The sequence below is a fragment of the Canis lupus genome, chromosome 16 (genome assembly GCF_003254725.2).
Source record: "Canis lupus dingo isolate Sandy chromosome 16, ASM325472v2, whole genome shotgun sequence".
Lineage (NCBI taxonomy): Eukaryota > Metazoa > Chordata > Mammalia > Carnivora > Canidae > Canis > Canis lupus.
This window is the reverse complement of record NC_064258.1, coordinates 34746922-34774512: the sequence shown is the minus strand read 5'-3', so window position 1 is coordinate 34774512 and position 27591 is coordinate 34746922. Positions and strand designations below refer to the sequence as shown.

The following is a 27591-nucleotide window of genomic DNA, read 5'->3' as shown; positions in this document are numbered from 1 at the left end:
CTAGAAACTACTAATAGCACATACCTGGAAGCAGGGTAGCTCACCTGAGAATCTGACGGCGGCCTTCAGGTATTTCTCCTTGCAAAACCAGATGAAGTGTTTGAGATGTCTGAAATGCATTTCCAGACCTAATCAATACAACAGGATGGTGACAAGTGATACCACCAAAATGGCAACCTAGGTCATTCCTGACTTTGCTCCCCTCACAAGAACAACTATACAAGGCCAAGACTACAGAGAAAATTCTGGAACACAAGGGGAGGTTGAAGCACCCTCCTGTGCCACGGAGACCAAGACACACCCTATCAGTAGAATAAAAGGAGCAGCAACTCACTGACTGCACTGCCCCCCTTGGCCTACAGCTCCTCCAGTGGGAAGAACAGCCAGGGTGGCCATCAAGCTTCCCAACATTGTGGGTCACTTCTCAGGAGCCCCAACTCTGGTGTGGCCGCACCAGGATTTCAGGGGAATCTGCGGAGCTTGACCACTAGGAATCTGACCGTGACAGAGAAGGCAGGAAGGGCTCGCAGGAGCCAGCACGCAGACCGCAGTGGCCTGGGTTCTGACCCGTAGCACCCAAGCAGCAGCTCCAACCAGTGGCTTTGTTCATCTGCAGAAGTCAGTAGGTGATCCAGTCTGACCAGGGAACCCAGTGGGGTGTAGAGCTGCCTGATTTTAGTCCTCAAGTGAAGAGGTTTTCCAGCCCTGGAAGGAGTATAGCTCAGGCCCCTGCCTGACCAGAAAGCCTGGCCAGAACATCTGGAGAGCGGCGTAGCCCAAGACGCTCAAGCAGAGTGGCAGGAAGACTTCAGTAGTCTGTAGAGCAAAGCCAGTGGCCCAGTTCAGCAAGAGAATCTGGGATGTGGGTTGGCTTAGATCAAGGCAAGTCTTACTGACCTTGAAGCTGGTTCTGCTGAGCCTGGGCAGGGAGACTGACCTGTAGCTCCCCCACTGCTGAATACGGCTTTCAGCCCCGCCAGCCAGGGAGCCTCACCAGAGCACACAGGGAGCTGCGTGGATCACCTAACAGCCCTGCTTATGGTAGCACCTGAACAGAACACATACTCTCCACGTGTAGCGCAAAATCATGGGTTCTAACTAAGCAGAGAATTCAATGTACAGTCATGCCGGATGTGGGTACCCAGACAATGAGCCATGCAGGCCCTGAGGCCTGTCCTGCTGCCCAACCATGGTAGAGAGGCTAATTCATAGCCCCACCTACTGAGTACGGTACCAAGTCCTGACCATCTAGAAAACCTGACCAGAGAACCCAGGCAATTGGAGAGTCCACCCTACAGACTCACTCTGGCAAGGAACCAAGCCAGTGGTCCTATCCAACTGCTCTCAGCCAGTAATACCTACCCCCCAACCCCTGACCTCGGAACTTGGGCAGTGGCTTCATCAAAATACAGACCTGATAGGAAACCCTACCTGCCCAATGATGTTACTAGCAGACAGCTCCAGAAACCCAAAGTAAGCTCACAAATGAATGTCTCTGCTAAAGTAAACGTGCACAGTCTGAAAGAAAAGGAGATCTATGACCTTTGTCAAAAAATTCAAAATAATCCTTTTCAGGTTTAGTGAATTACACAGACAACAATGTCAAAAAACAATAAATGAACAAAATGAGAAGTTCAACAAAGAAATAGAAACCACTAAAAAAAAAATTCGAAAGCTGAAAATACAATGACTACACTGAAAAATTTTATTTTTTTGCACTAAAAATTTTTAATAAAGAGTTTCAAAAGTAGAGGAATCAGCAACCTGGGGATTAAAAATCATCCAGTCAAAAAAAAAAAATCATCCAGTCAGAGTTGCAAAATGAAAAAAGAATGAAAAAGAATTAAGAAAACCTGTGGGATTTACTGGACAATCAAAAGAAACAATACTCATGGTATGAGAATTCCAGAAGAGAAAGGGAGAAAGTATATGTAAAGCAATACTGGCAAAAGACTTCCCAAACCTGGGAGAGAAAAGGGACATTCAGACCCTGAGGCCCAAAAGAAAAGGCCCCAATTAGGTTGGACCCAAATAGGGATACACCAAGACACATTAAAAAAAAAAAAAAAAAAAGTTGTTAAAAATCAAAGAAAGAGGGCAGCCCCAGTGGCACAGCAGTTTAGCGCCACCTGCAGCCCGGAGCATGATCCTGGAGACCCGGGATTGAGTCCCACGTAGCCTGCTTCTCCCTCTACCTGTATCTCTGCCTCTCTCTCTGTGTCTCTCATGAATAAATAAAATCTTTTTTAAAAAATCAAAGAAAGAATTTTGAAAGCAGCAAAAGAAATTACATGCAAAGGAACCCACATAAGAATACTAGAGGACTTTTTTGGGGTACCTGGGTGGTTCAGCAGGTGAGCATCTGCTTTCTGCTCAGGTCGTGATCCCAGGGTCCTGGGATTGAGTCCCACACTGAGCTCCCCACGGGGAGCCTGATTCTCCTTCTGTGTCTGTCTCTCATGAATAAATTTTTTTTTAAATCAAAAAATTGAAATACAGAAAACACCTTGACTGTATTAAAAAATAAGATCCAATGAAATGCTGCCTACAAGACACTCACTTTAGCCTTAAAGACATACACAAAAAAAAAAAAAAAAAAAAAAAAAAAAAAAAAGACATACACAGACTAAGATTGAAGGGACGATAAAAGATACTTCAAAGAAATGATATCCCCCAAAAAAGGAGTAGCTACATATATCTCAGACAAAATAAACCTGAAATAAAAATGGTAAAAACATACAAAGGTCAATATATAATGATAAAGGTCAATCCTTCAGGAAGATATGACAACTGTAAATATTTATGCACCAGGGGATCCCTGGGTGGCTCAGCGGTTTGGCGCCTGCCTTCTAGCCCAGGACATGATCCTGGAGACCCAGGATCGAGTCCCGCGTCAGGCTCCCTACAGGGAGCCTGCTTCTCCCTCTGCCTGTGTCTCTGCCTCTCTCTCTCATGAATAAATAAAAATCTTCAAAAATATTTTTAAAAAAATATTTATGCACCAGTATCAGAGCCCTCAAATATGTAAAGCAAAAACTAACAGCTAAAAGGTAAAATAAAGAGCAATACATGAATAGTTGGGGGTTTAACACTCCACTCTCGACAATGAATGGATCATTCGGACAGAGAACCAACAGAAAACAGATCTGAACAATACTTATAGACCAAATGGACCCAACAACCACATATAGAACATTCTATCTGACAATAGCAAGCTACACGTTCATCTCAGGCACACATGTAACATTTTCTAGGATAAACCACATGGTAGGCCAAATAATAAGTGTCAGTAAATTTAAGAAGGCTGAAATCATGGTAAGTTATCTTCTCTGACCACAATGGTATGAAACTAGAAATCAATAAAAGAAAACTGGAAAAACCACAGATACATGGAAGTTGAACACGCTCCTGAACAACCAATGGATCAAAGAAAAAAATTAAATGAGAAATCAGAAAGTATCTTGAGACAAACAAAAGGGAAACCCAATCTACCAAAACTTATGGGATACAGCAAAAGCATTTTTTTTTAAGATTTTACTTATTTATTCATGAGAGATACACAGAGAGAGAGGCAGAGACACAGGCAGAGGGAGAAGCAGGCTCCCTGCAGGGAGCCCGACGGGGGACTCGATCCCAGGACTCCAGAATCCCACCCTGGGCCGAAGGCAGGCACTAAACCGCTGAGCCACCCAGGGATGCCCGAGGTTAACATTCAAAAATATTAAACTACAACAGCAAAAAAAAAAAAGAAAAATCCAACTAAAAACTGTATTTTTTTTTTTTTTTAAGATAGATACAGAGACATAGGCAGAGGGAGAAGCAGGCTCCATGTAGGGAGCCTGATGTGAGACTCGATCCCGGGACTCCAGGATCACGCCCTGAGCCAAAGGCAGATGCTCAACTGCTGAGCCACCCAGGCATCCCTAAAACCTGTATTTTCTCAAGAAAATATACAAATGGCCAACTGGCACATGAAAAAGATGCTCAACATCACTAATCATTAGGGGAATGCAAATTAAAATTACTATTAGCTAATAGAATGGCTAGCATCAGAAAAAAATGAACAAATGCCGGCAAGGATGTGGAAGAAAGGGAACCCTTGTGCACTAATGGTGGGATTGGAAACTGGTACAGCCACTATAGAAAACATGGAAGTTTCTCAAAATAAAAAAAAAAAAAAAAGTAGAACTACCAAGTGATCTAGCAATTTCACTTTTGGTAATATAGCTGAAGTAAAAGAGAATAGTATGTGTAAGAGCTATCTGCATCCCTACGGAAATAACTTAAACGTCTATTAAGAGATGAGTGGAGGGAATCCCTGGATGGCTCAGCGATTTGGTGCCTGCCTTCGACCCAGGGCGTGGCCCTGGAGTCTTGGGATCGAGTCCTACATCGGGCTCCCTGCATGGAGCCTGCTTCTCCCTCTGCCTGTGTCTCTGCCCCCCTCTCTCTCTCTCTCTGAATGAATAAATAAAATCTTAAAAAAAAAAAAAAGAGAGATGAGGGGAAACGAAACAAAAAAACCCCGGAAACTCACAGAAGAGATCACATTTGTGGTTACCAAAGGCAGGTTTGGGCCAGCGGAAATTGGACAGAGGTGGTTAAAAGGTACAAATTTCAGTTCCAAGTAAGTACTGGGATGTAATGTACAGCATGATGATAGTTAACCCTGCTCTGTGGTATATATGAAAGATGTATATGGTATATATTAAGAGCAAATTCTAAGAGTTCTCACCATATGGATAAAATTTTCTATTTTTTTATATGAGATGATGGGTGGTAACTAAACTTACTGCGGTTATCATTTCCTAATATATTTTAAGTGAAATCATTACGCTGGACACTCAGCAGCTGAGTGTCTGTCTTTGGCTCGGCATGATCCTGTGGTCTGGGATCGAGTCCCCTATCAGGCTCCTTGTGGGGAGCCTGCTTCTCTGCCTGTGTCTCTGCCACTCCCCCTCTCTGTCTCTCATGAATAAATAAAATCTTAAAAAATAAACTCCTGCTTTATGTCAACTATACCTAATATAACAGGGAAATACAACAGAATGGTGTTTATAGACCAAAAAGTAGGCATACTTAGAGATAAGCTAGCTTCAGAATTTTTACAAGAAAACTAGTCTTGGGGCAGCCCGGGTGGCTCAGCGGTTTAGCACTACGTTCGGCCCAGATTGTGATCCTGGAGACCCGGGATCGAGTCCCACATCAGCCTCCCTGCATGGAGCCTGCCTCTCTCTCTCTCATTCTGTGTCTCTCATGAATAAATAAATTAAATCCTTTTTTTTTTTTTTAAAGAAAGAAAACTAGTCTTATGTCATTAGACATTAAAAGTTCCTCCTTACAAGCAAAAAACAAAACCAAAAAACCAAAAAAACAAAACCCTGATACAAAGACACACTGAACATTCCATAATCTAAATTACTGTGGGGAGCCTCAGTTTTACATCTTCTGGGGCCATGTCTGGGGGCTGGGATGTAAGAAAGAGGAGACAAAGACAGGACTATATAAATGGATGAGAAATAAATCAAAAGGATAAAAAGAACTAAAACAGCAAAAAAGCTCATTTACATAAAGTACTTCCTGCTCTGGGTTACCATCACACCTTTCTTGAGAACACTGAATCTTTTTTTTTTATAATCCTCTGCAATTTCAATTTATGATATGAGGACTGTAAGAATCAACCCAAAGGACCACCATCCCAAGTGACAAGCAGAGATAAGGAAAACAAGTAGTTTGTAGTTTGCCATAGAAGGCTGGAATAACCACACAGACCTCCCTCCTGTAAATCACCATGACTGCTAAGAACCCACATATTTGATAATGGCTCTCATGAGTTCAGCAGGTGAAGACAGAGGGAGTCTCCCCCGCAAAAAAAATCAGGGTCAAATTCCATGAGGGTTGGCGCAGGGTGTACAGATGATGTTCAAGTTGGCAAGATGACTCTATCCATCTTTGCTGGAGATGGCTTGAGCCCATGACTTGCAAAATCCAAGAAGCTAAATACTAATTTATGCTTTTAAAAATAAATATTAAAAATTACATATAGTGTATCTTTATTATCACATTTGCTAACAAGAGGCACGTCTTTTGTTCCAATTGTGAGATCCACATGCTTGGCACCACAGCACAAATCAGTCTTCCAACAACATCCCAAACATGCATCCTGTGGGAGTTAAAGACCGGAGCTGCCGTCTGCCATTGACAAGGACAGAAAGAAACAAACTGAATTCACGAACATCTTAGAGTTCCTTCTACAATGATTTTATTATAAATATGTTCTTTTGGAATAAACAAATATTGCATTCAAGACTATTTATCTGCCAACTTGTTCTAAAGTAATAAAGGAAGAAAAATGGAACCAGGAACCACTTAGAAATAGAAGTAGCAAAGACACCTGCATGCCATGCTAAGCGCCTTTCCCCCAGAAGTAACAGAAGGTTAACAGGGAATATCACATATCTCATTAGCCCATTCAATTAAAGAAAGCTTTGAGTTTGGTAATTTGCTCTTGTTCTGTAAACTGAACAGCTTCTCCCCTCAGTCCTAAGTAGCATGGGGAGACGTCCTCAGAGCCCAGCATCAACAAGAAAGATCTTGACTTTGTACTTATTAACTCCTGGCTCATGAACAAAACTGTTCCCTATTTGCCAGGAGCAATGTCAGAGTAGTCCTTCAGCACTCCAGCCAGGTGTTCGTTGTGGGTCTTAAACCGGCGCTTTTTCTGTGAAGCAGGCTTTTTCCTTCTCTGAATAGGGGCCTATAAGAAAAGGTAAAAACAGAAACAGCTACTCAGAAGGGCAGAATAGTGAGGATGTTATTAACAATGAGCAGAAACCTTTTTTCCTGCTTGGTGGACCAGCTTCATGTGCCAATCCCTCCCATGCACCCCAGCCTCCCCACTCTCCCCAGTATGCTTCCCAGCCACAAACGAGGCCAGAGTGACAGTGCCGAGCACAGCTCCACTGGGATAACTAGGCAGACACAAAAACCTCCCACAACTATCCTTGACACTAAGTGGATTCAAAAGAGGCAATAAAGTTCTTTTTCATTTCTATCATTAGGCTTAAAAATACATCCTCCATTACCAATAAAAAAGACCGGACATAAATATGGCTAAACACAGAGTTACACCAAATGGGGGAGTGGATGGGCACACAAAGATTTGTTAAATATTATTCCCCATTCTTTTCTGTGTACTTGAAATTTAAAGTCACATGATTAAAAAAACATCAACAAACTAAGCAATAACAGGAAAAGAGCTCATAAAGTGCTACAACTCCACGAATTCAAGGAGATCACTGGGCAATACACCTTGCCTTTTAAGAAGTCCTACAAATTCATTAAATAAACACACATACACACACAAAATCACAAAGAAGGCAAGTTCCAAAGACTGAGAGTAGAAAAGGGAAAGGGAGAGGGGAAGAGCAGCTACAGTTAGGGTGTTCCCCAAACCAGGTTCGTCCTTGGACTACAGACAACCAATTAGCAGGTACAAGGCAATTCCCGAGTTTTTCCATTATAAATCCCTCCACTGATGGGGCTTTCGGACTACGTGGTAACTGGTTCCTAAGGAATCTAAAAGCCGACAAGGACAACAGGGGTTGTGATAGGGGCTAAGGCAGAGCCAGGCATAGAGGCCACAGGGGTGGTAGATCGAGGGGGAAGGGAGTGCCATTAAGGCCAAGATGATGAAACAAAGTCCTTTTAGAATAGAAACCAGGAGGGAACAAATGGGCACTAGAGGACAGTCAGTATGACTTGAGTACTCACTGCTGGGACAAGGGCTGGAGGGGTAACGAGGAACGCTCCCACGTGCCTGGGTAGCAGCATCCGGGGGCAGAGATCCACTGGCCCCCAACACATCAGACAGGAACTGGTTTACATCTGACCAAGATCACTGATTAGGACACAGAAAAAACTAGAAGGGAGAACTGACTACCTCCTCTTCAAAGAGGCTCACAGTTCAAAGAATAGAGGATCACTTTTTTTTCCCCCCAAGAGACTACATACCACTTTCTTTGGTCCGGATTCCTGCATGGAAGAAATACCCTGTCGCTTCAGATATTCTTCAATTTTCTCCTCATCCATTGAATCCACAGTGACACTCCTCCAGAGTTTCTGAAACTCTACCAACAAGACAGCAGTTATTTTACAACAGATGTTTACAAGCTATAGCGTCTGTGACTGAATCCAGGACTCACGATGATCTCTGGTCTGAAGTAGCACATTTAAGATTTCGTTCTAAAATCACAGGCAGTGAGAAAAGAACACTCAAAGGCTGGACAGTGAGCAGCAGGAGGGCCTGAGACTACAAACTACGTCATCACGGACCAGAGCGTCATATTCTAATCTTAGTCTAGTGATGCCGGCCCAGGTCCCTGAGAACTCCCTGCAGTGGCCATTCTCTTTTTAGTCCAAAACTCCATTCTCTCCAATGAAATAGTTACAAATTCCTGTTCATTCTCTGAACAACATGAAGGGAGACAGGGACCGAAGATGTATATGGAGATAAGAAGCTGTAAGAGTTAACGAGACTTTTGAAACCAAATAATCTGGAGATGAGTGACTGAGGCGTCAAAAAAACTCTTACACAGTTTGGGCTTTTTTTTTTTTTTTTTAAGATTTTTTTCATGAGACACACATAGAGAGAGAGAGAGAGGCAGAGACACAGGCAGAGGGAGAAGCAGGCTCCATGCAGAGAGCCTGACATGGGACTCGATCCCAGGTCTCCAGGATCATGCCCTGGGCTGAAGGCGGCACTAAACTGCTGAGCCACCTGGGCTGCCCGGGGTCAGTCATTTTAAAGAATGGCCTTCAGTTTGGGGTTGTCTAATACTTCTTCATGATTAAACTGAGGTTATAAATTTTTGACAATAAGGCCACAGAAATGACATTCCGCCCTTCTCAGCCCAAAGGGTACATGATGTCAAGGTCTCATTAACTGAGGCTGATAAACTGGTTGCGATTAAGCTGGTATCTCTCAGATTTCTCCATCGGGAAGCTATTCTTTTCCCCGTGTAATTAATGAGGATCTTGGAAACTAGCCCTTTATCTGATACGTCATTTGCAAATATCTTCTCCCATTCTGTAGGTTGTCTTTTAGTTTTGTTGACTGTATCCTTTGCTGTGCAAAAGCTTCTTATCTTGATGAAGTCCCAGTAGTTCATTTTTGCTTTTGTTTCTTTTGCCTTCGTGGATGTATCTTGTAAGAAGTTACTGTGGCCGAGTTCAAAAATGGTGTACCTGTGTTATCCTCTAGGATTTTGATGGAATCTTGTCTCACATTTAGATCTTTCATCCATTTTGAGTTTATCTTTGTGTATGGTGCAAGAGAGTGGTCTAGTTTCATTCTTCTGCATGTGGATGTCCAATTTTCCCAGCACCATTTATTGAAGAGACGGTCTTTCTTCCAATCGATAGTCTTTCCTCCTTTATCAAATATTAGTTGACCATAAAGTTCAGGGTCCACTTCTGGGTTCTCTATTCTGTTCCATTGATCTATGTGTCTGTTTTTGTGCCAGTACCACACTGTCTTGATGACCACAGCTTTGTAGTACAACCTGAAATCTGGCATTGTGATGCCCCCAGCTCTGGTTTTCTTTTTTACAATTCCCCTGGCTATTCAGGGTCTTTTCTGATTCCACACAAATCTTAAAATAATTTGTTCTAACTCTCTGAAGAAAGTCCATGGTATTTTGATAGGGATTGCATTAAACGTATATATTGCCGTGGGTAACACTGACATTTTCACAGTATTAGTTCTGCCGATCCATGAGCATGGAATATTTTTCCATCTCTTTGTGTCTTCCTCAATTTCTTTCAGAAGTGTTCTATAATTTTTAGGGTATAGGTCCTTTACCTCTTTGGTGAGGTTTATTCCTAGGTATCTTATGCTTTTGGGTGCAATTGTAAATGGGATTGATTCCTTAATTTCTCTTTCTTCAGTCTCATTGTGTATAGAAATGCCACTGACTTCTGGGCATTGATTTTGTATCCTGCCACGCTGCCAAATTGCTGTATGAGTTCTAGCAATCTTCGGGTGAAGGCTTTTGGGTTTTCTATGTAGAGTATCATGTCATCGGCGAAGAGGGAGAGTTTGACTTCTTCTTTGCCAATTTGAATGCCTTTAATGTCTTTTTGTTGTCTGATTGCTGAGGCTAGGACTTCCAGTACTATGTTAAATAGCAGTGGTGAGAGTGGACATCCCTGTCTTGTTCCTGATCTTAGGGGAAAGGCTCCCAGTGCTTCCCCATTGAGAATGATCTTTGCTGTGGGCTTTTCGTAGATGGCTTTTAAGATTTTGAGGAAAGTTCCCTCTATCCCTACACTCTGAAGAGTTTTGATCAGGAATGGATGCTGTATTTTGCCAAATGCTTTCTCTGCATCTAATGAGAGGATCATATGGTTCTTGGTTTTTCTCTTGCTGATATGATGAATCACATTGATTGTTTTACGAGTGTTGAACCAGCCTTGTGTCCCGGGGATAAATCCTACTTGGTCATGGTGAATAATTTTCTTAATGTACTGTTGGATCCTATTGGCCAGTATCTTGTTGAGAATTTTTGCATCCATGTTCATCAGGGATATTGGTCTGTAATTCTCCCTTTTGGTGGGGTTTTGGAATTAAGGTGATGCTGGCCTCATAGAACGAATTTGGAAGTACTCCATCTCTATCTTTCCAAACAGCTTTAGGAGAATAGGTATGGTTTCTTCTTTCAACGTTTGATAGAATTCCCCAGGGAAGCCATCTGGCCCTGGACTCTTGTGTCTTGGGAGGTTTTTGATGACTGCTTCAATTTCCTCCCTGGTTATTGGCCTGTTCAGGTTTTCTATTTCTTCCTGATCCAGCTTTGGTAGTTTGTGGCTTTCCAGAAATGCGTCCATTTCTTCTAGATTGCCTAATTTATTGGCGTATAGCTGTTCATAATATGTTTTTAAAATCGTTTGTATTTCCTTGGTGTTGGTAGTGATCTCTCCTTTCTCATTCATGATTTTATTAATTTGAGTCTTCTCTCTCCTTTTTAATAAGGCTGGCTAATGGTTTATCTATCTTATTAATTCTTTCAAAGAACCAACTCCTAGTTTTGTTGATCTGTTCCACAGTTCTTCTGGTCTCGATTTCGTTAAGTTCTGCTCGAATCTTTATTAACTCTCTTCTTCTGCTGGGTGCAGGATCTATTTGCTGTTTTTTCCTCTAGCTCCTTTAGGTGTAAGGTTAGCTTTTGTATTTGAGTTCTTTCCAGTTTTTGGATGGATGCTTGTATTGCGATGTATTTCCCCCTCCGGACTGCTTTTGCTGTATCCCAAAGATTTTGAACGGTTGTATCTTCATTCTCATTAGTTTCCATGAATCTTTTTAATTCTTCCTTAATTTCCTGGTTGACCCTTTCCTCTTTTAGCAGGATGGTCCTTAACCTCCACGTGTTTGAAGTCCTTCCAAACTTCTTGTTGTGATTTAGTTCTAATTTCAAGGCATTATGGTCTGAGAATATGCAGGGGATGATCCCAATCTTTTGGTATCGGTTCAGACTCGATTTGTGACCCAGTATGTGGTCTATTCTGGAGAAGTTCCATGCGCACTTGAGAAGAATGTGTATTCAGCTGAGTTTGGATGTAAAGTTCTACAGATATCTGTGAAATCCATCTGGTCCAGTGTATCATTTAAAGCTCTCGTTTCTTTGGAGATGTTGTGTTTAGAAGACCTATCAAGTGTAGAAAGCGCTAGATTGAAGTCACCAAGTATAAGTGTATTATTATCTAAGTATGTCTTAACTTTGGTTATTAATTGATTGATTTATTTGGCAGCTCCCACATTCGGGGCATACATATTGAGGATTGTTAAGTCCTCTTGTTGGATAGATCTTTTAAGTATGAGATAGTGTCCCTCTTCATCTCTCACTACAGTCTTCGGGGTAAATTTTAGTTTATCTGATATAAGGATGGCTACCCCTTTCTTTTTTTTTTTTAATATTTTATTTATTTATTCATGAGAGACACAGAGAGAAGCAGAGATATAGGCAGAGGGAAAAGCAGGCTCCATGCAGGGAGCCCGATGCGGGACTTGATCCCGGGACTCCAAGATCACGCCCCGGGCCAAAGGCAGGAGCCAAACCACTGAGCCACTCAGGGATCCCCTACCCCTGCTTTCTTTTGAGGACCATTTGAATGGTAAATCGTTCTCCAACCTTTTATTTTCAGGCTGTAGGTGTCCTTCTGTCTAAAATGAGTCTCTTGTAGACAGCAAATAGATGGGTCCTGCTTTTTTACCCAGTCTGAAACCCTGCACCTTTTGATGGGGTCATTAAGCCGTTCATGTTCAGAGTTACTATTGAAAGATATGAGTTTAGTGTCATCATGATATCTATTCAGTCCTTGTTTTTGTGGATTGTTCCACTGAACTTCTTCTTAAAGGGGAATTTTAAGAGTCCCCCTTAAAATTTCTTGCAGAGCTGGTTTGGAGGTCACATATTCTTTCAGTTCCTGCCTGTCTTGGAAGCTCTCCTTCCATTCTCTCCTTCTCTCTCCTTCCATTCTGAATGAGAGCCTTGCTGGATAAAGTATTCTGGGTTGCATGTTCTTCTCATTTAGGACCCTGAATATATCCTGCCAGCCCTTTCTGGCCTGCCAGGTCTCTGTGGAGAGGTCTGCTGTTACCCTAATACTCCTCCCCATAAAAGTCAGGGATTTCTTGTCTCTTGCTGCTTTAAGGATCTTCTCTTTATCTTTGGAATTTGCAGGCTTCACTATTAAATGTCGAGGTGTTGAACGGTTTTTATTGATTTTAGGGGGGATCTATTTCCTGGATCTGAATGCCTGTTTCCCTTCCCAGATTAGGAAAGTTTTCAGCTATAATTTGTTCAAATACATATTCTGGACCTCTGTCCCTTTCGGCATCTTCAGGAACCCCAATTAAACGTAGGTTTTTCTTCCTCGGGCTGTCATTTATTTCCCTTAGTCTATCCTCATGGTCTTTTAATTGTGTCTTTTTTCCTCAGTTTCCTTCTTTGCCATCAACTTGTCTTCTATGTCATTCACTCGTTCTTCCACCTCGTTAACCCTCGTCGTTAGGACTTCTAGTTTGGATTGCATCTCATTCAATTGATTTTTTTATTTCTGCCTGATTAGATCTAAATTCTGCAGTCATGAAGTCTCTTGAGTCCTTTATGCTTTTTTCTAGAGCCACGAGTATCTTTATAATAATGCTTCTGAATTGGCTTTCTGACATTGAATTGTAATCCAAATTTTGTAACTCTGTGGGAGAGAGGACTATTTCTGATTCTTTCTTTTGAGGGGAGGTTTTCCTTCTAGTCATTTTGCTCAGTGCAGAGTGGCCAAAAACAAGTTGTATTGGGAAAAGGAGAAAAAGAGAGGAGAGAAGGAAAGAAAAAAGAAAAAGGAAAAAAGGAAGAAAAAAAGAAAAAAAGAAGAAAATGGAAAGAAAAAGAAAGAAAGGAAAAAAAAAAGGGTGGGGAAGCAAACAGAAATAAAAAATAAAAAAAAAAGAAACCACGGGGGAGTATCTTCTGATTCTGTATACTTTAAGTCCCTTGACTTCCCCTGGAACTTGTCCGTCTAGCTGGTCTTCTGGGGGAGGGGCCTGTTGTGCTGATTTTCAGGTGTTAGCACTTGGGGGAGCTGCTCTGCCCCCTGCCTGGTGCAGGGCTCAGTGGGGGTTGTTTACCCCGTGAGGCCCCAGGAGGAACAACCGCAGTGGCGGCGGCCAGCTCTAGAGCCCCGGATTCAGCTCCCACAGTAGCTCCAGAGCTCTCGGTCTGCAGAGGCCTGGATGCTCCGGGGGCGGCGGGACCACTGATCTGCTCAGCTCGGGGCAGGAGTGTCCTCGCTGTCCTGGGCCCTCCTCCTGGCCTCTGCCTGTCCCGAGGGGAGGCCAGATCCTGGGCTGTGTCCCCGGTGCCCAATGCTCCCGGGGCTGCGCTGTTGGATTCGCGCTCCTGGCCGCGCAGCCCCCTCCGCGGAGCCGCCGCCCGAGCCCCTCAGAGTTGCTCCCAGAGCCACGCAGTCCCCTCCGCGTGGGGTCTCTTCCTCTGCTGGAGCCGCCTTGGAGCTGCGCCCCTAAAGATTTTTTTCATGAAAGACACAGGGGCGTGGGGGCAGAGACACAGGCAGAGGGAGAAGCAGGCTCCATGCAGGGAGCCCGATGTGGGACTCGATCCCAGGACTCCAGGATCACGTTGGGCCCACTTTAGAGTCTAAGTCTAAAGCAGTGAAGCCAAAGTGGGCTCCAGGTAGGGCCAAGGTCAGAGGTAATAGAGTAGACAGCTCTGCAGCTGTGTGAAGCCATGTCCCAGGCAACAGCAGGCCCCACGCCTGCCCCACACAGCCAGCACAGAGAAGTGTGTCCCAGCCTGGGCAGGGATACGGCAGACAGCTCCCACTCTGTCTGGCCTGCACCCTCCTAGCTGTAGCATTCCTGGTGCCCTTAGGAGCTACCACCCAACAATAGCTGAGATGGCAGCTCCCTGTGCACTAGTGTGGCAGCCTCACCAGTTGGCCTTCACTGCCTTGATGTCACTCATGAGGTTCTGGGCCAGGCAGATACCAAAGATCTGGGGGAGGGCGATGCCCACAAAGAGCCCGGCCCCAACACGGAGGCTGTCCTGCAGCCACTTCTCAAACTGGCCCGTGCAGCCTATGGTGTGGGTGGAGCCCTGCTGCTCCAACTCCAGCCTGAGCTGGTTCCTGCAACCACACTGGGTGCTGAGCACTTCTTCTGCTGTGTCCCTGACGCAGCAGAAGGGGATCCTGCAGTGCTCCCCGCTCAGGTTCAAGTCAGTGCAGTTGAAACAGATATTGAAGTGCCATTAGGCCCTTTGGCTCCAGAGCAAAACCAATATTCTGGAGCAAAGAGACAGTAGAGGTTAACGTCTTCCTGACAGGGCTTGACACTGTTACTGATGGAAGAAACTGAGCTGGCCTCAAATCCAGTCCTTGAATACAAAGGACAGGATCCCTGTTGCCAAACTCCAGGAAGAAAATGAGGCTGAGGAACTTGAGCAAGAAGGTGTTCTCCCAGAGAGCCCAAGATAGCCATCAAAGCGCAGCACCAACACAAAGCCTCCAACCACTACAAACAGCCACGTGGGGTCACGGGCTCCCAGATGGGTCAGTGCTGAGATGTTGGGAGAACACCCTTCTCACCCCAGGCCCAGAGGCCAGTGGCCAGGAACAGGGCCTCCCAGCACCCAGAAGATGTCAAAGCCAAAAAGGAAGTAGTTCCCATAGCAATCGACCTCTGGTTCTTGAAGTGATGCTGCTTGCCCGGCAACCGGAACTGGGGTTGGTCAGCCCTCCATGAGCCACCCTGGGGTAGAGCTGCCCAGGCTATACCACATCCTCTTTATCCATTCATCAATCCATGTATGTGGGGATCCCTGGGTGCCTCAGCAGCTTGGCGCCTGCCTTTGGCCCAGGGCGTGACCCTGGAGTCCTGGGATCGAGTCCCACGTTGGGCTCCCTGCATGGGGCCTGCTTCTCCCTCAGCCTGTGTCTCTGCCTCTCTCTATCTCTCATGAATGAATAAATTTTTTAAAAAAATCCATGGATATTTGGGCTGCTTCCATATTGTAAAAATAATCTTGCTATAAACAGAGGGGTGCATGTACCCCTGAGTCAGTGTTTTTGTATCTTCTGGGTAAATATCCAGTAGTGCAATTGCTGGATCCTAACATAGTTCTGTTTTTAACTTTGTGAGGAACATCCATACTGCTTTCCACAGGGGCTGTGCTAGCACATTACTTTTAACCCAGGTCTTCTTCATATTTAAAGAGAGTTTCTAATAGACAGTATATACTAGGGCCTGCTTTTGTTTCTAATCTGCAAATCTGTCATAATTATTATGTTTAGACAATTTACATCTGTCTCAATTATTATGTTTGAACAATTTAAAGTATTCAGATGATTTTGGATGTTTAAACAGATTAAAGTCTTAATTAGTATGTTAAATGATTTAACATAATTATTAATAATGGTTGGAATAAAATCTATCATCTTACCATTTCTATTTGTTCCAGGTACTCTTCTGCTTTTTTCCTTCCATTTCTGTGTTCATTTGGATTATTTTTTCTGATTACATTTTATACTTGCTATTGGCACACTATACTTTTTTATTGAGATACAACTGACATTTAACACTGTATTAGGTTTAGGTGTAAAACACAATCATTTGATATAGACATATATAAAAAAATGATTACCAAAGTAATACCCATCACACACAGTTTTTTTTTGTGTGTTGAGAACTTTTAAGATCTACTCTCTTTCCAATGTATAATACAGTACTTTTAAGTATAGTTCCTTCTTTTTTGAAAACAATTTTAGTGGTTGTCCTATGGTTTATAATACATATATAATTAATCAGAGCCTAGTCGCAAGTAAATTATACCAGTTCACATATAATGTAAACATGCTATATACAATACTGGGGGCACCTCAGTGGCACAGCTGATTAAGTGTCTGACTCTTCATTTTGGCTCAGGTCATGAGACTGATCCCCATGTTGGGCTCCATGCTTGGTGGGTGGGGACTCTGCTTGAGATTCTCTCCCTCTCCCTCCACCCCAGTCCTACTCACACACCCCCTCTCTAAAATAAATCAACCTTGGGGCACCTGGGTGACTCAGTCAAGTGTCTGCCTTTGGCTCAGGTGATCTCAGAGGTTGTAGGATGGACCCTGCATGGGGGGGAGGGGAATCTCCACTCAGCAGGGGCTCTGCTTCTCCTCCTCTTTCTCAAATAAATAAAAATCTTTAAAAACAGGGACGCCTGGGTGGCTCAGCAGTTGAGCGTCTGCCTTTGGCCTGAGACGTGATCTGGGATTCGGGATCGAGTCTTGCATCGGGCTTCCTGCATGGAGCCTGCTTCTCCCTCTTCCTGTGTCTCTGCCTCTCTCTCTCTCTGTGCCTCTCATAAATAAATAAAATCTTGGAGAAAAAAAATTTTAAAACATAAATAAATCTTTAAAAATAAAAAGATGTTATAATAGTATCTTTCCCTCTGACCTTTCAGCTATCATAAATTTTACTTCTATATTTGCTGTAAACATAAAATACATTTCTATTACTTTTCCTTTATACTGCTATCTTTTTATTTTTAAAGATTTTAAAATTTATTTCAGAGAGAGAGAGCAAGAGAGACAGCACAAGGGGTAGGGGCGGCACAGAAGGAGAAGTAGAGTCCCCACTGAACAGGAAATGACATGGGGCTTGATCCCAGTACCCTGGGATCATGACCTAAGCCTAAGGCAGATGCTTAACTGACTCAGCCACCCAAGCACCCTTTTTCTTTTTTCTTAAGTAGGCTCCAGAACCCAATGCGAAGCTCAAGCTCAGAACCCTGAGATCAAGACCTGAGCGGAGATCAAGAGTGGGACACTTATCATAAATAAATAAAAATTAAAAAAAATTAAAAAAAGGGATCCCTGGGTGGCGCAGCAGTTTAGCGCCTGCCTTTGGCCCAGGGTGCGATCCTGGAGACCCGGGATCGAATCCCACGTCAGGCTCCCGGTGCATGGAGCCTGCTTCTCCCTCTGCCTGTGTCTCTGCCCCTCTCTCTGTGTATGCCTATCATTAAAAAAAAAAAAAAAAAAAGAGTGGGACACCTAACCAACTGACCCACTCAGGTGTCCCTTGAGCTCAACTGATAAGAAAAAAATTTTATTATATTTTTTAAGAGTTTTAATTAGAAAAACATGAATTTTATATTCATCTTCTACTTACAGCACACCTACTTATCTATATAGATTCAGGCTACTATCTAATATCATATCCCTTTTGCTTGAAAGAATTTCCTTAGTGAATCTGGTGACGCAGGTCTAATGACAATGAATTAACTCCGTTTCTGTGATACCCAGAGAATATTACTCTGAAAAACCATTTCTCCTTCATTTTTAAAAGACTGGTTTTGTGGAGCACCTGGGTGGCTCAATTGGTTAAGCAACTGCCTTCAGCTCAGGTCATGACCTCAGGGTCCTGGATAGAGCCACACATCGGGCTCTCTGCTCAGTGGGGAGTCTGCTTCTCCCTCTCCCTCTGCCCTTCCCTTCACCTGTTCATTCTCCCTAATAAATAAAATGTTTAAAAAAAAAGAAAAAAACTGATTTTGCTGGGTAGAAAATTCTAGGTTGAAAGTTTTTCTCTTTTGATCCTGCACTGTCTTTTGGTTTCCGTAGGTTTAAGTGACAAGTCTGCAGCAATTCTTTTTTTCCTCTATACTTTCAGTATTTTCTAATCATCAACTTTCAGCCAGTTCGAATATTAACACATGGGTGTTTCTATTTGCTATTTGTTTTGGGGGACTATTAGTGTGGTATCTACCATTACTTTTTCAAAATCCTTGACCATTATTTCTTTTGTCCTATTCTTTCTTTTCTCCTTCTAAGATTTGAATTACACATTCAGAACATGTGATATTATTCCCTCATAGACAATGGGTGTTCTATTATTCAGTTTTCTCTTTGCATTTTAGTTCAGATAATTTGCAATGGGCCTATGTTAACGTTGACAGATTCTTTCTTTGGTTATGCCAAGTATATGATGAGCTTATTGAAGGGATTCTTTGTCTATTACAGTGTTGTTCACTTCTAAAATTTTCATTCAGGAGCACCAGCTTTGTGCAGTGGCAGTATCGTAGCCAATGAGGTTTACCCGAGGCGTGATTATTGCTAATTGAAAACTTCATTCAGGAGCACCTGGGTGGCTCGGTCAGTTAACTATCTGCCTTCAGCTCCCAGTCTCGGGGTCCTGGGATCAAACCCACAGCAGGCTCCCTGCTCAGCAAGGAGTCTGTTTCTCCCCCTCCTTCTCCCTCTGTGCTCGCTCTAAATAAATAAAAATCTTTTAAAATAGGAACTCCCAGGTGGCTCAGCAGTTGAGCATCTCCCTTTGGCTCAGGGTGTGATCCTGGGGTCCTGGAATCGAGTCCCACATCCAGCTCCTGGCAGGGAGTCTGCCTCTCCCTCTGTGTCCTTCATGAATAAATAATTTTTTTTTTAAAGTCTTTTGACATAAAAAAAAAGGAAATAAAAATTTCATTTCATTTTCTTAGAATGTCTACCTTTGAAATATCTTACCTGATTGTGCATGTTACCTGCCTTTTCTACCAGAGGCCTTAACATATAAATCAGTTATCGTAAATTCCATGTCTAACAATTTCCAGTAACTGGGTCCTGAGGATTCTAACTCCCATCTCAATACTATATCACTTTTCTCCTTGTTTTTACACCTCATGGAGAGAGAGTGTAAATGTGTGCACGCAGGACATCCTCTGTAGGACAGCTGAGACTGAGATAAATAGTCTTTGTGTCTGGATATGACCATATCTTTCCTTATGCTAGGCCTTTAGTGTGTGGATGTAGAGTCATTCTATTGTCAGAATATGAGCTTGGTCTGGAATCTGTTGCTGCTGTGGATACCCATAATGCACCACAGGGTCAAATTGCTCTAGCCATACCTTGTGTTTAGGGAAGAGGCTTGTTTGCCACAGAGTTTTTTTTTTCTCAGTGTCTACTCAATCTATGGTTTTAGGTCTTCCACTTAGGCTGCATCTCATACGGTCTCTCTGCCTCCAAGCTCCTGTGACTCTCACAGAATTCCAGTTACCCATTCCTCTCCATCTCTTCCCCTGGTATGGAGTGGGATTCTCTGAAATTCTGATCAAGCCTTGGTCACAGACAAGTACTATGTTCTTGGTATCTGGCATGTAGCCTTCTCCATGTTCCTGCCCACCCCCTAAGCTAAAGTTCGGGGTCGAGCACATATTTCTGCCCCTTCCCCAGGGTGGAAGGCTTTCTTTCTGTTCCATTACCTCTGCAGTTTAAGGTTTCTGTCTCACAGCAGACAGGCAGAAGGACTCAGACAGGGCTTCATGTCTTTATAGAAGCATCTACCATTCCCTTCCTCCAGACTTGCCTAAAGACAACAGTACCCAGCTCTATATCTTTTCCATAAGCATCCAGTGAAAATTTATGGAAGATAGCCTGCAAGTAGGTATGAATTCTCTCCTATGGGTTCTCAGCTCCCAAGGATTCTGCATCTTCTTACTAATACAATTTAAGCCCTTAGCAGTTCTTTATAATTGTCGAGTGGTGTTCATTTTGTCTGTCCCAGGTAAACAAGTGCTTGCATCCCATCTTTTCAGAGGTGCCGGTTTTTCCTTAGATTTCAGGAAAGAGCTGCAACCTCAGGTCTCTGACAGATTCAAGAAAACTGTAAATTTGCAGCTGTTTAGGGCTTATTATTATTACTCTAAGAGTAGAACAATACTTGACCAGCTTTCTCCATTTTAAGTGGAAGCCAGAAGTCCCCAACTATCCCCACTTTTTGGCTAAAGAACAATGGGATTGGGCAGCCCAGGTGGCTCAGAGGTTTAGCACCGCCTTCAGCCCAGGGCCTGATCCTGGAGATCTGGGATCGAGTCCCACATCAGGCTCCCTGCATGGAGTCTGCTTCTCCCTCTGCCTGTGCCTCTGCCTCTCTCTCTCTCTCTCCTGTGTATTCTCATGAATAAATAAATAAAATCTTAAAAAAAAAAAAAAAAAAGAACCATGGGATTAATGCAACTAGCTCTGCTCACTTTGGGCTTGTGTGAGAGAAAATAGTTTCAGGTCAAACTTCCAAGTCAGCAATAATAACATGACTCTAATTCCAAGAAAACACAGAATATTTTTAAAAAATATGTATCAGAGGAGCCTTGGGTGGCTCAGCTGGTTAAGCATCCAACTTGATTTCAGCTCAGGTCATGATCTCAAGGTCGTGAGATCCAGCCCTGTGTCAGGCTCTATGCTCTGTGGGGAGTCTGCTGGAGATTTTCTCTCCCCCTCTCCTCTGCCCTTCCCCCTGCTCACTTTCTCCCTCTAAAATAAATATATTTTTAAAAGATTTTATTTATTTATTCATGAGACGGGGAAGGGGGGCAGAGACACAGGCAGAGGGAGAAGCAGGCTCCATGCAGGGAACCCAACGTGGGACGCCATCCTGTGTCCCCAGGATCATGCCCCGGGGCTGAAGGTAGCACTAAACCCCTGAGCCACCTGGGCAGCCCAATAAATAAATCTTTAAACACAAATAGGTAAATAAGTAAAATATATACCAAACCAGAATTTTATTCGTCAAATTTACCACAGTTGTTGAAGTATGTCACACCAAAAAGAATAGTTCAGGCATTTTAACCCATGGCTTGTTAAATTCTAACTATTCTTCGTTTATCTAGAGTTAAGTATCACATGATATAACTGTATCTAGAATAAGCATCACATAATAGAACATGATACTATGATACAGTATAACAACTGTATACTTTTCTCTGTATAAGCAAAAAGAATAAAAGTACATATATGATAAAGACATCTTTTATTCAGAGGTAACTTCAGTCAATACACTCTTTATCAAGCATCTGTATTAGTAGCACCGCAAAATTTCAGTTCCTTTTTTTTTTTTTAATTTATTTATTCAGAGAGACACAGCTAGAGCTAAACCGCTGCGCCACTGGGGCTGCCCAAAATTTCAGTTCCTTGAAGACTGAAACTACTGTGACTTTCTACTTGACATGTAGAAAGCTTATAGACTTCAAGCCTCTTATGATACAATCACAGAAGCAATAATACCTATTGGAATAGTGACAGAATGGTCTAGTAAGAATATGTATACTAGTACCACCAAAACAATACACAATATAAATTGTAACGGCACAATGGAACTGAAAGTAGATTAAAATTAAATTTAACTACTTTCTTTTGCTAAAACTATTTTCTGAGGAAAATCCATGAAAAAAGAACTCTTCAATGGGGACGCCTGGATGGTTCAGTCAGTTAAGCATCTAATTCTTGACTTCAGGTCATGATCTCAGGGTTGGGAGATTGGGCCCCACATAGGGCTCTACACTGGGTATGCAGCCTGCTTAAGATTCTCTCTTCCCCTCTCCCTCTATCCCCCACCCTCCCCAAAATCTTTTTTAAATATCATTGTTTTGCGATAAAACATTTCTACATTAATCCCTGCCTTTCCTTAGCTTAGTGCTATTACAGTATTTAAATATTACATGTACTATATAAATGTATCACAGCTGCATAAATACTTTAAGATGAACAATGAAAAGCAGTGCCTAATTTTAGAGGCATGATCTCACAGGATCCCAAATTTAATTACATTTTAATGTATGCAGGAACAAAAAATGTAGAGTTGAAAGAGGTACAAAATCATCTGATTTTCTGTAATTTCATAAAGTCAGTGCAAGAAAATACAAATTCAAGATAATCTCTATTTTCTATGAATCTGGCAAAGTCAACTAAAAATATCTGGTACTGGTGATGGTAAATAATTGGATACTTTTTCATATACTGCTGTAAAGGGTAAATGGGTCCCAAAATATTGGTGCAAACTTTACAAAAGGCATAAAAGGCAAAGTGTTGAAAAATTTTAAAATACGCCTTCTCTTCTGATCTTGCAATTCTACTTAAAGAATTACAATAAGGAAATAATCAGGCAAGGACACACATATTTATGTGCAAGTATTATTTTTAATAGCATATAGCAAAACAAAACCAAAAATTGCATTTCTTAGAGAGAGCATCAAAAAAATTGTTTTAAGGTACATCCATAAAATAGAAAGCCATTAAAAAATTAACTAACTAAAACAGCATCAGAGCCCCATGAAAAGGAGCTCTGGGAGAAGCCCGTATTCTAAGGATAAAGTTGAAATCATTAGCAGCAATGAAAGAAAAGTCAGACTGTTATTGGACTTCTCACCAGGAATGCCCACAAACTTGACAAAACTGCAAAAGATCACTGCAAATGTGACCTCACATGGCTAAACTGGCTCTGGTTCTTTGCTATCTAACAACACACAAAACTACAGATCCACTTAGTCAATAACCAGAGAGCTCAGTAAATGTGAATAAATAACTAGAATAGATTTAAGATTTAAACACCTAGTATTTTGATACTATTTGATATTTTGAATTCTACTAATAATAGCTAATATTACTATTACTCTTACTATGTGCCAGGCTCTGTTCCAAGCTCTATGCACATTTATTTTTAACTCATTTAATTCTCATAAGGACCATGAGACAGATACCATTACTCCTATTTTATAAATGAGAAATCTCAGAAGTACCTCACCTAAGCTAATAAGGAGCAAAGGTAACATATACACCTACAGATTAACTATTCAAATCATCCTCTTGACCACTGCATTTATACTGCCTCTAAATGAATAAGATCCTGATAAAAGGAAATAAATGGCTTTGTGAAGTAAGATATATACCTAAATTCAACTACTGTGTTCACTTACCCTATTTGACTTTCTAAATTATTACAAATAAACTCTCTCGTTTTGTGCTATATCTCATTTTAGAAGATTTGCTTCTATTACAGATAAAATGAAGGCTATCCTCAGCCTGATGGAAAGCTTCATCACTCAGTAATTCCTCTTTAGCTAAGACTGCCACCTACTGGGCTAAAACAAACATCTTCATCAATGCAATCAGGACAAAGCATTTTGAGTAAAATATGAACAAAGAAAGTGAGAGAAGACAAATGTTAGAATATGAATCAATTTCAGTGGATATTCTCTGGAAACACAATTTATATCATTAGCAAAAACTCATTTTTTAAAAACTAGTGATTTATGCCATACTGACCATTTCAACTACAATAGTGTCCCAACCTTAAAGTTCCTATAGGTTGTGACTGTTCCCTCAGTGTCTATAGTGTACAAACAGCACAATGATAGTATGCAAGAACCACTGTGTTCCTGTGTCAATCTTCCCTCAGTCTTAGGTAAGCTCAAGAACAGAGACCTTATTCACTTTGACATTCTTGCATCACTGAATGTGTTGAATGAAAGAATTCAAGAAAAGAAGCATGAAGACAACATGTCTTAATTAACTGTTGTCTATTTTATAAACATAAATCGTATCTTTAAAATAATTTTCAACCCAGATAGTTCGTTTTATGGGGAACATTTGGAAATGTCTGGATACATTCTGGTTGTGACACACTGTGGGGAAAGGTACGCTACTGGCATCTGAAGAAGCCAGGGATTCTGTTAAACATCTACAATAAATAGTGACAACCCCAACACCAAAAAAATATATATATATATATCCAGCTCCAAATCAATATTGTCATTGTTGAAAAATCTTTCTTCCTCCCAGCCATCTTTCTTAGAAAGTAAAGATATTAATGAAAAAACACCAGCTGATGAGAAGAAACTGAGCCTAGGGGACACCTGCATGGCTCAGTAGTTGAGCATCTACCTTTGGGCTCAGGTCGTGATCCCGGGGTCCTGGGATCAAGTCCTGCATCAGGCTTACTGCAGGGAGACTGCTTCTCCCTCTGCCTATGTCTCTACCTCTCTCTGTGTCTCTCATGAATAAATAAATAAATAAAATCCTTAAAAGAAACAAAGAGGGCAGCCTGGGTGGCTCATGGTTTAGTGCCGCCTTCAGCTGATCCTGGAGACCCGAGATCAAGTCCCATGTCAGGTTCCCTGTATGGAGCCTGCTTCTCCCTCTGCCTGTGTCTGTGCCTCTCCCTCTCTCTCTGTCTCTCATGAATAAATAAAATCTTTAAAAGTCCTATGAAAGAAAGAAAAGAAAAGAAAAAAAAGAGAAAGAAAAAAAAAAGAAAAGAAAAAAGAAAAGAAAAACTGAGCCTAGAACCAAATTCTGTTTACATATACAAACGACTTTTTATACTGGTTTAATACACACATGATTTTCTAGGAACATACAATGTATAATATAGAGAGAATACAGTATGATTAACCTTTGAAAACCTCAGAAAAACTTCACTGTGTATTTTGCAGACCTCTGCCAAGAATTCTTTATCACTTATGGAAAACACCAATTATGCTATATAGGTTGCCAATGCATCACACCTGTACTGATCCATTTGTAGCTATCACATTCAATGGTGACTCTACATATTAATGTAAACAATTGTTATTTATATATTTTATATTCTAATATAAACATGCTTGAATAATTACAAATACTAAAATACATTTTTAAAAAATAAATCAATTTCCTTTTATTTCTCCTTCTATTACAGTTAGAGTATTATACTTCCGGGGGGGGTGGGGGGCAGAGGAAGAGGGAGAGAAAGAATCTTAAGCAGGGTCCAAACTCAGTGCAGAACCGGGTGTGGGGTCTCACAACCCTGAGACTATGAACTGAACCAAAATCAAGAGTTAGACATTTAACTGACTGAGCCACCCAGGGGCCCCACTTTTTTTTAAGTAAGCTCTACACCCAATGTGGCACTTAATTCACCACCTGGAGATCAAGAGTTACATGCTCTATTGACTAAGCCAGCCAGGCCTCCCTGCATTATACTGACTTAAGAAATTATGTCTCAAAGTAGGCTATATCATCCAGAAATTATATATGACTAACGAACAGATTACAAAATATTTGTTCTCAGGCTGCACTGAATCAGATTTAATGATTAAAAACCACTAACCTATGAAAAAAATCAGAATCTTTACTATAGCCTTCGCCTTTACTACTCTCTGCTTGAACTCCACAATGGCACATACATGGACACCACTCTGGTACTTTGCAAGGTTAGTTCCATCTCATTTTTCCACAGCAGTCTTCTCTGAGTTCCACCCCTCCTACGGATTTACTATCTTGCACTACTTTGTCTCTTTCCTAGAATTTGATACAATCTGTCATCATTTTTTATTTTTTATGTTGTCTATTTTATCCTTCAAAACTATGTAATAAACTCCACAAAGGCAGAGAGTTGCATACCTCCTTCATTACTGTATCCCCTGCATTTAGCAAAATGACTGGGGCATATAACAGGACATCTCAATTTGTGCTGAATAAGTGAATTCATGAATACACAATAATAAATTGTTACCAAAGTCCCCAGAAAGTGTTAACTAGGAAATAAAAATGAAGTTGATAAAATTATACCTAGAAGTTTAAGCAAATTACTTAGAGATATAGAGAATCACTTTGTATATGAGAACCTCCCAAAATTATACACTTACCAAATAATGAGGAGAATATATCATGTAATAAAGATAATAAATATAAAATGACGCTTCGGAATGTTAAAACCAACTTTCTGCCAATTACAAAGTAATTATTTAAACAAAAGATGACAGGGTATACAGTAAAAGAATGGGAAAAATATAGGAGTCCCAAAAAAAGGGCAAGGGATTAAAAGAATAATATGAGAGATTTCAAAGTAAAAGAACAGGGCAGCCCCGGTAGCGCAGTGGTTTAGCGCCACATGCAGCCCAGGGTGTGATCCTGGAGACCCGGGATCGAGTCCCACATCAGGCTCCCTGCATGGAGCCTGCTTCTCCCTCTCCCTGTGTCTCTGCCTCTCTCTATCTCTCTCTCTGTGTGTCTCAAATAAATAAATAAAAAAAAAAAAAAAAAAAAGTAAAAGAACATTAAATACAACCAAGAGGGATGCTTTACAATGATTTTAAACACAATCCTTACACTATGAATGTCAAAAATCTTAACAAACCAAAAACTCTGCAGGAAAACATATACAGGAAGGAATAGCAAAATTAACATAACAAAAAAGTAATGGCAGATTTTAATGTTTGCTCAGTCACTACTCATACCAAATAGTCAAAAACTAGTACATAAAGGGTGATTTGACAGATTGTATTTTCCTTTAAAACAAAAATACAACAAAAGTAAAATAGATAAACCAACAGTATAATAAGGAAAAGAAAGTCCAAATACAAAAAATTAGCAATAAAAAGGGAAAACTAGAGAAAAAAATTAAATTATAGGGCCATACTCTCCAAAAAACATGTTATTAAATTTGAAATTAAAAATGGATGATTTTAGGAAAACAAAAATTACCAAAATTAATTCACAAGGTGGGAAAGTTATATATATATATAATAATAACCAAAGAAGAGATAAAGAATACTGTCAAAGAGGCAACAAAGACAAATATACTACGCATGGGTATCTGTGTTCAAATCTTCCAAGTAATTGCATATTCTCATAAAAATGGAAAGGGAGGGCAAAGGGTAGGAAGGAAGAGAGGAAGGGAAAACTGTACTTCTCTTTTGATGTATCCAGCATCACACACAAACCAAACCCTGAGAAAGTAAACAAAAAAAGAAACTGGATACTAAAGCAAAAGACCTTAAATACATAGAAAAAGAGTCCAGAGATATATAAAGTTAAAAAAGGGTTATTCTAGGCATATAAGGACAGCCAGTCTTAGGAAATCTTAGTAATACATTTCAACACCTATTAAATAAGCTAATAACAAAGACTTAATAGATGCAAAAATAACTTATCAATTTCCCTTCCCAATACCTTCTGATATATATAGCTATTTCATTAACATAAAGAATGCATACACACATGCAGCATGTAAAGGGTTTAAGAATATTTGCTGCAGCATTAAGTACTTAAAATATCCATTCATCAGGTACACACACATAATGGAATACTAAGTAGCCACATAGCATTATAGAATATCTCTAATAGAAAAAAAAATAAACATCAACTTATATAATTTATTTCCAGATATGTGGGATTTTACTAACAAGCATATATGGTTACTTATCATCTGAGTGG

General features: G+C 41.2%; 1 protein-coding gene and 2 pseudogenes across 2 annotated transcripts in view; 1 reads left to right on the top strand and 2 right to left on the bottom strand.

Moving 5' to 3' along the window:
* Positions 1-6239: 6239 nt before the first annotated feature.
* GTF2E2 (general transcription factor IIE subunit 2) overlaps positions 6240-27591 on the bottom strand; it is an 80475-nt gene continuing 59123 nt past the window's right edge. The window contains exons 7-8 of one of the 2 annotated variants that reach the window (XM_025419935.3): positions 8014-8129; positions 6240-6757 (exon numbers count right to left, since the gene is read on the bottom strand). In XM_025419935.3, coding sequence (XP_025275720.1) covers positions 6641-6757; positions 8014-8129 — 233 coding nt within the window. In that variant the 3' untranslated portion in view covers positions 6240-6640. Of the gene's footprint in view, positions 6758-8013; positions 8130-8579; positions 27105-27591 lie in introns of those variants that run through there. The other variant, XM_025420013.3, reaches the window with a different exon arrangement.
* Positions 8580-19718, bottom strand: LOC112642586 (tetraspanin-17-like; annotated as a pseudogene).
* LOC112664703 (U4 spliceosomal RNA) lies at positions 18625-18709 on the top strand (annotated as a pseudogene).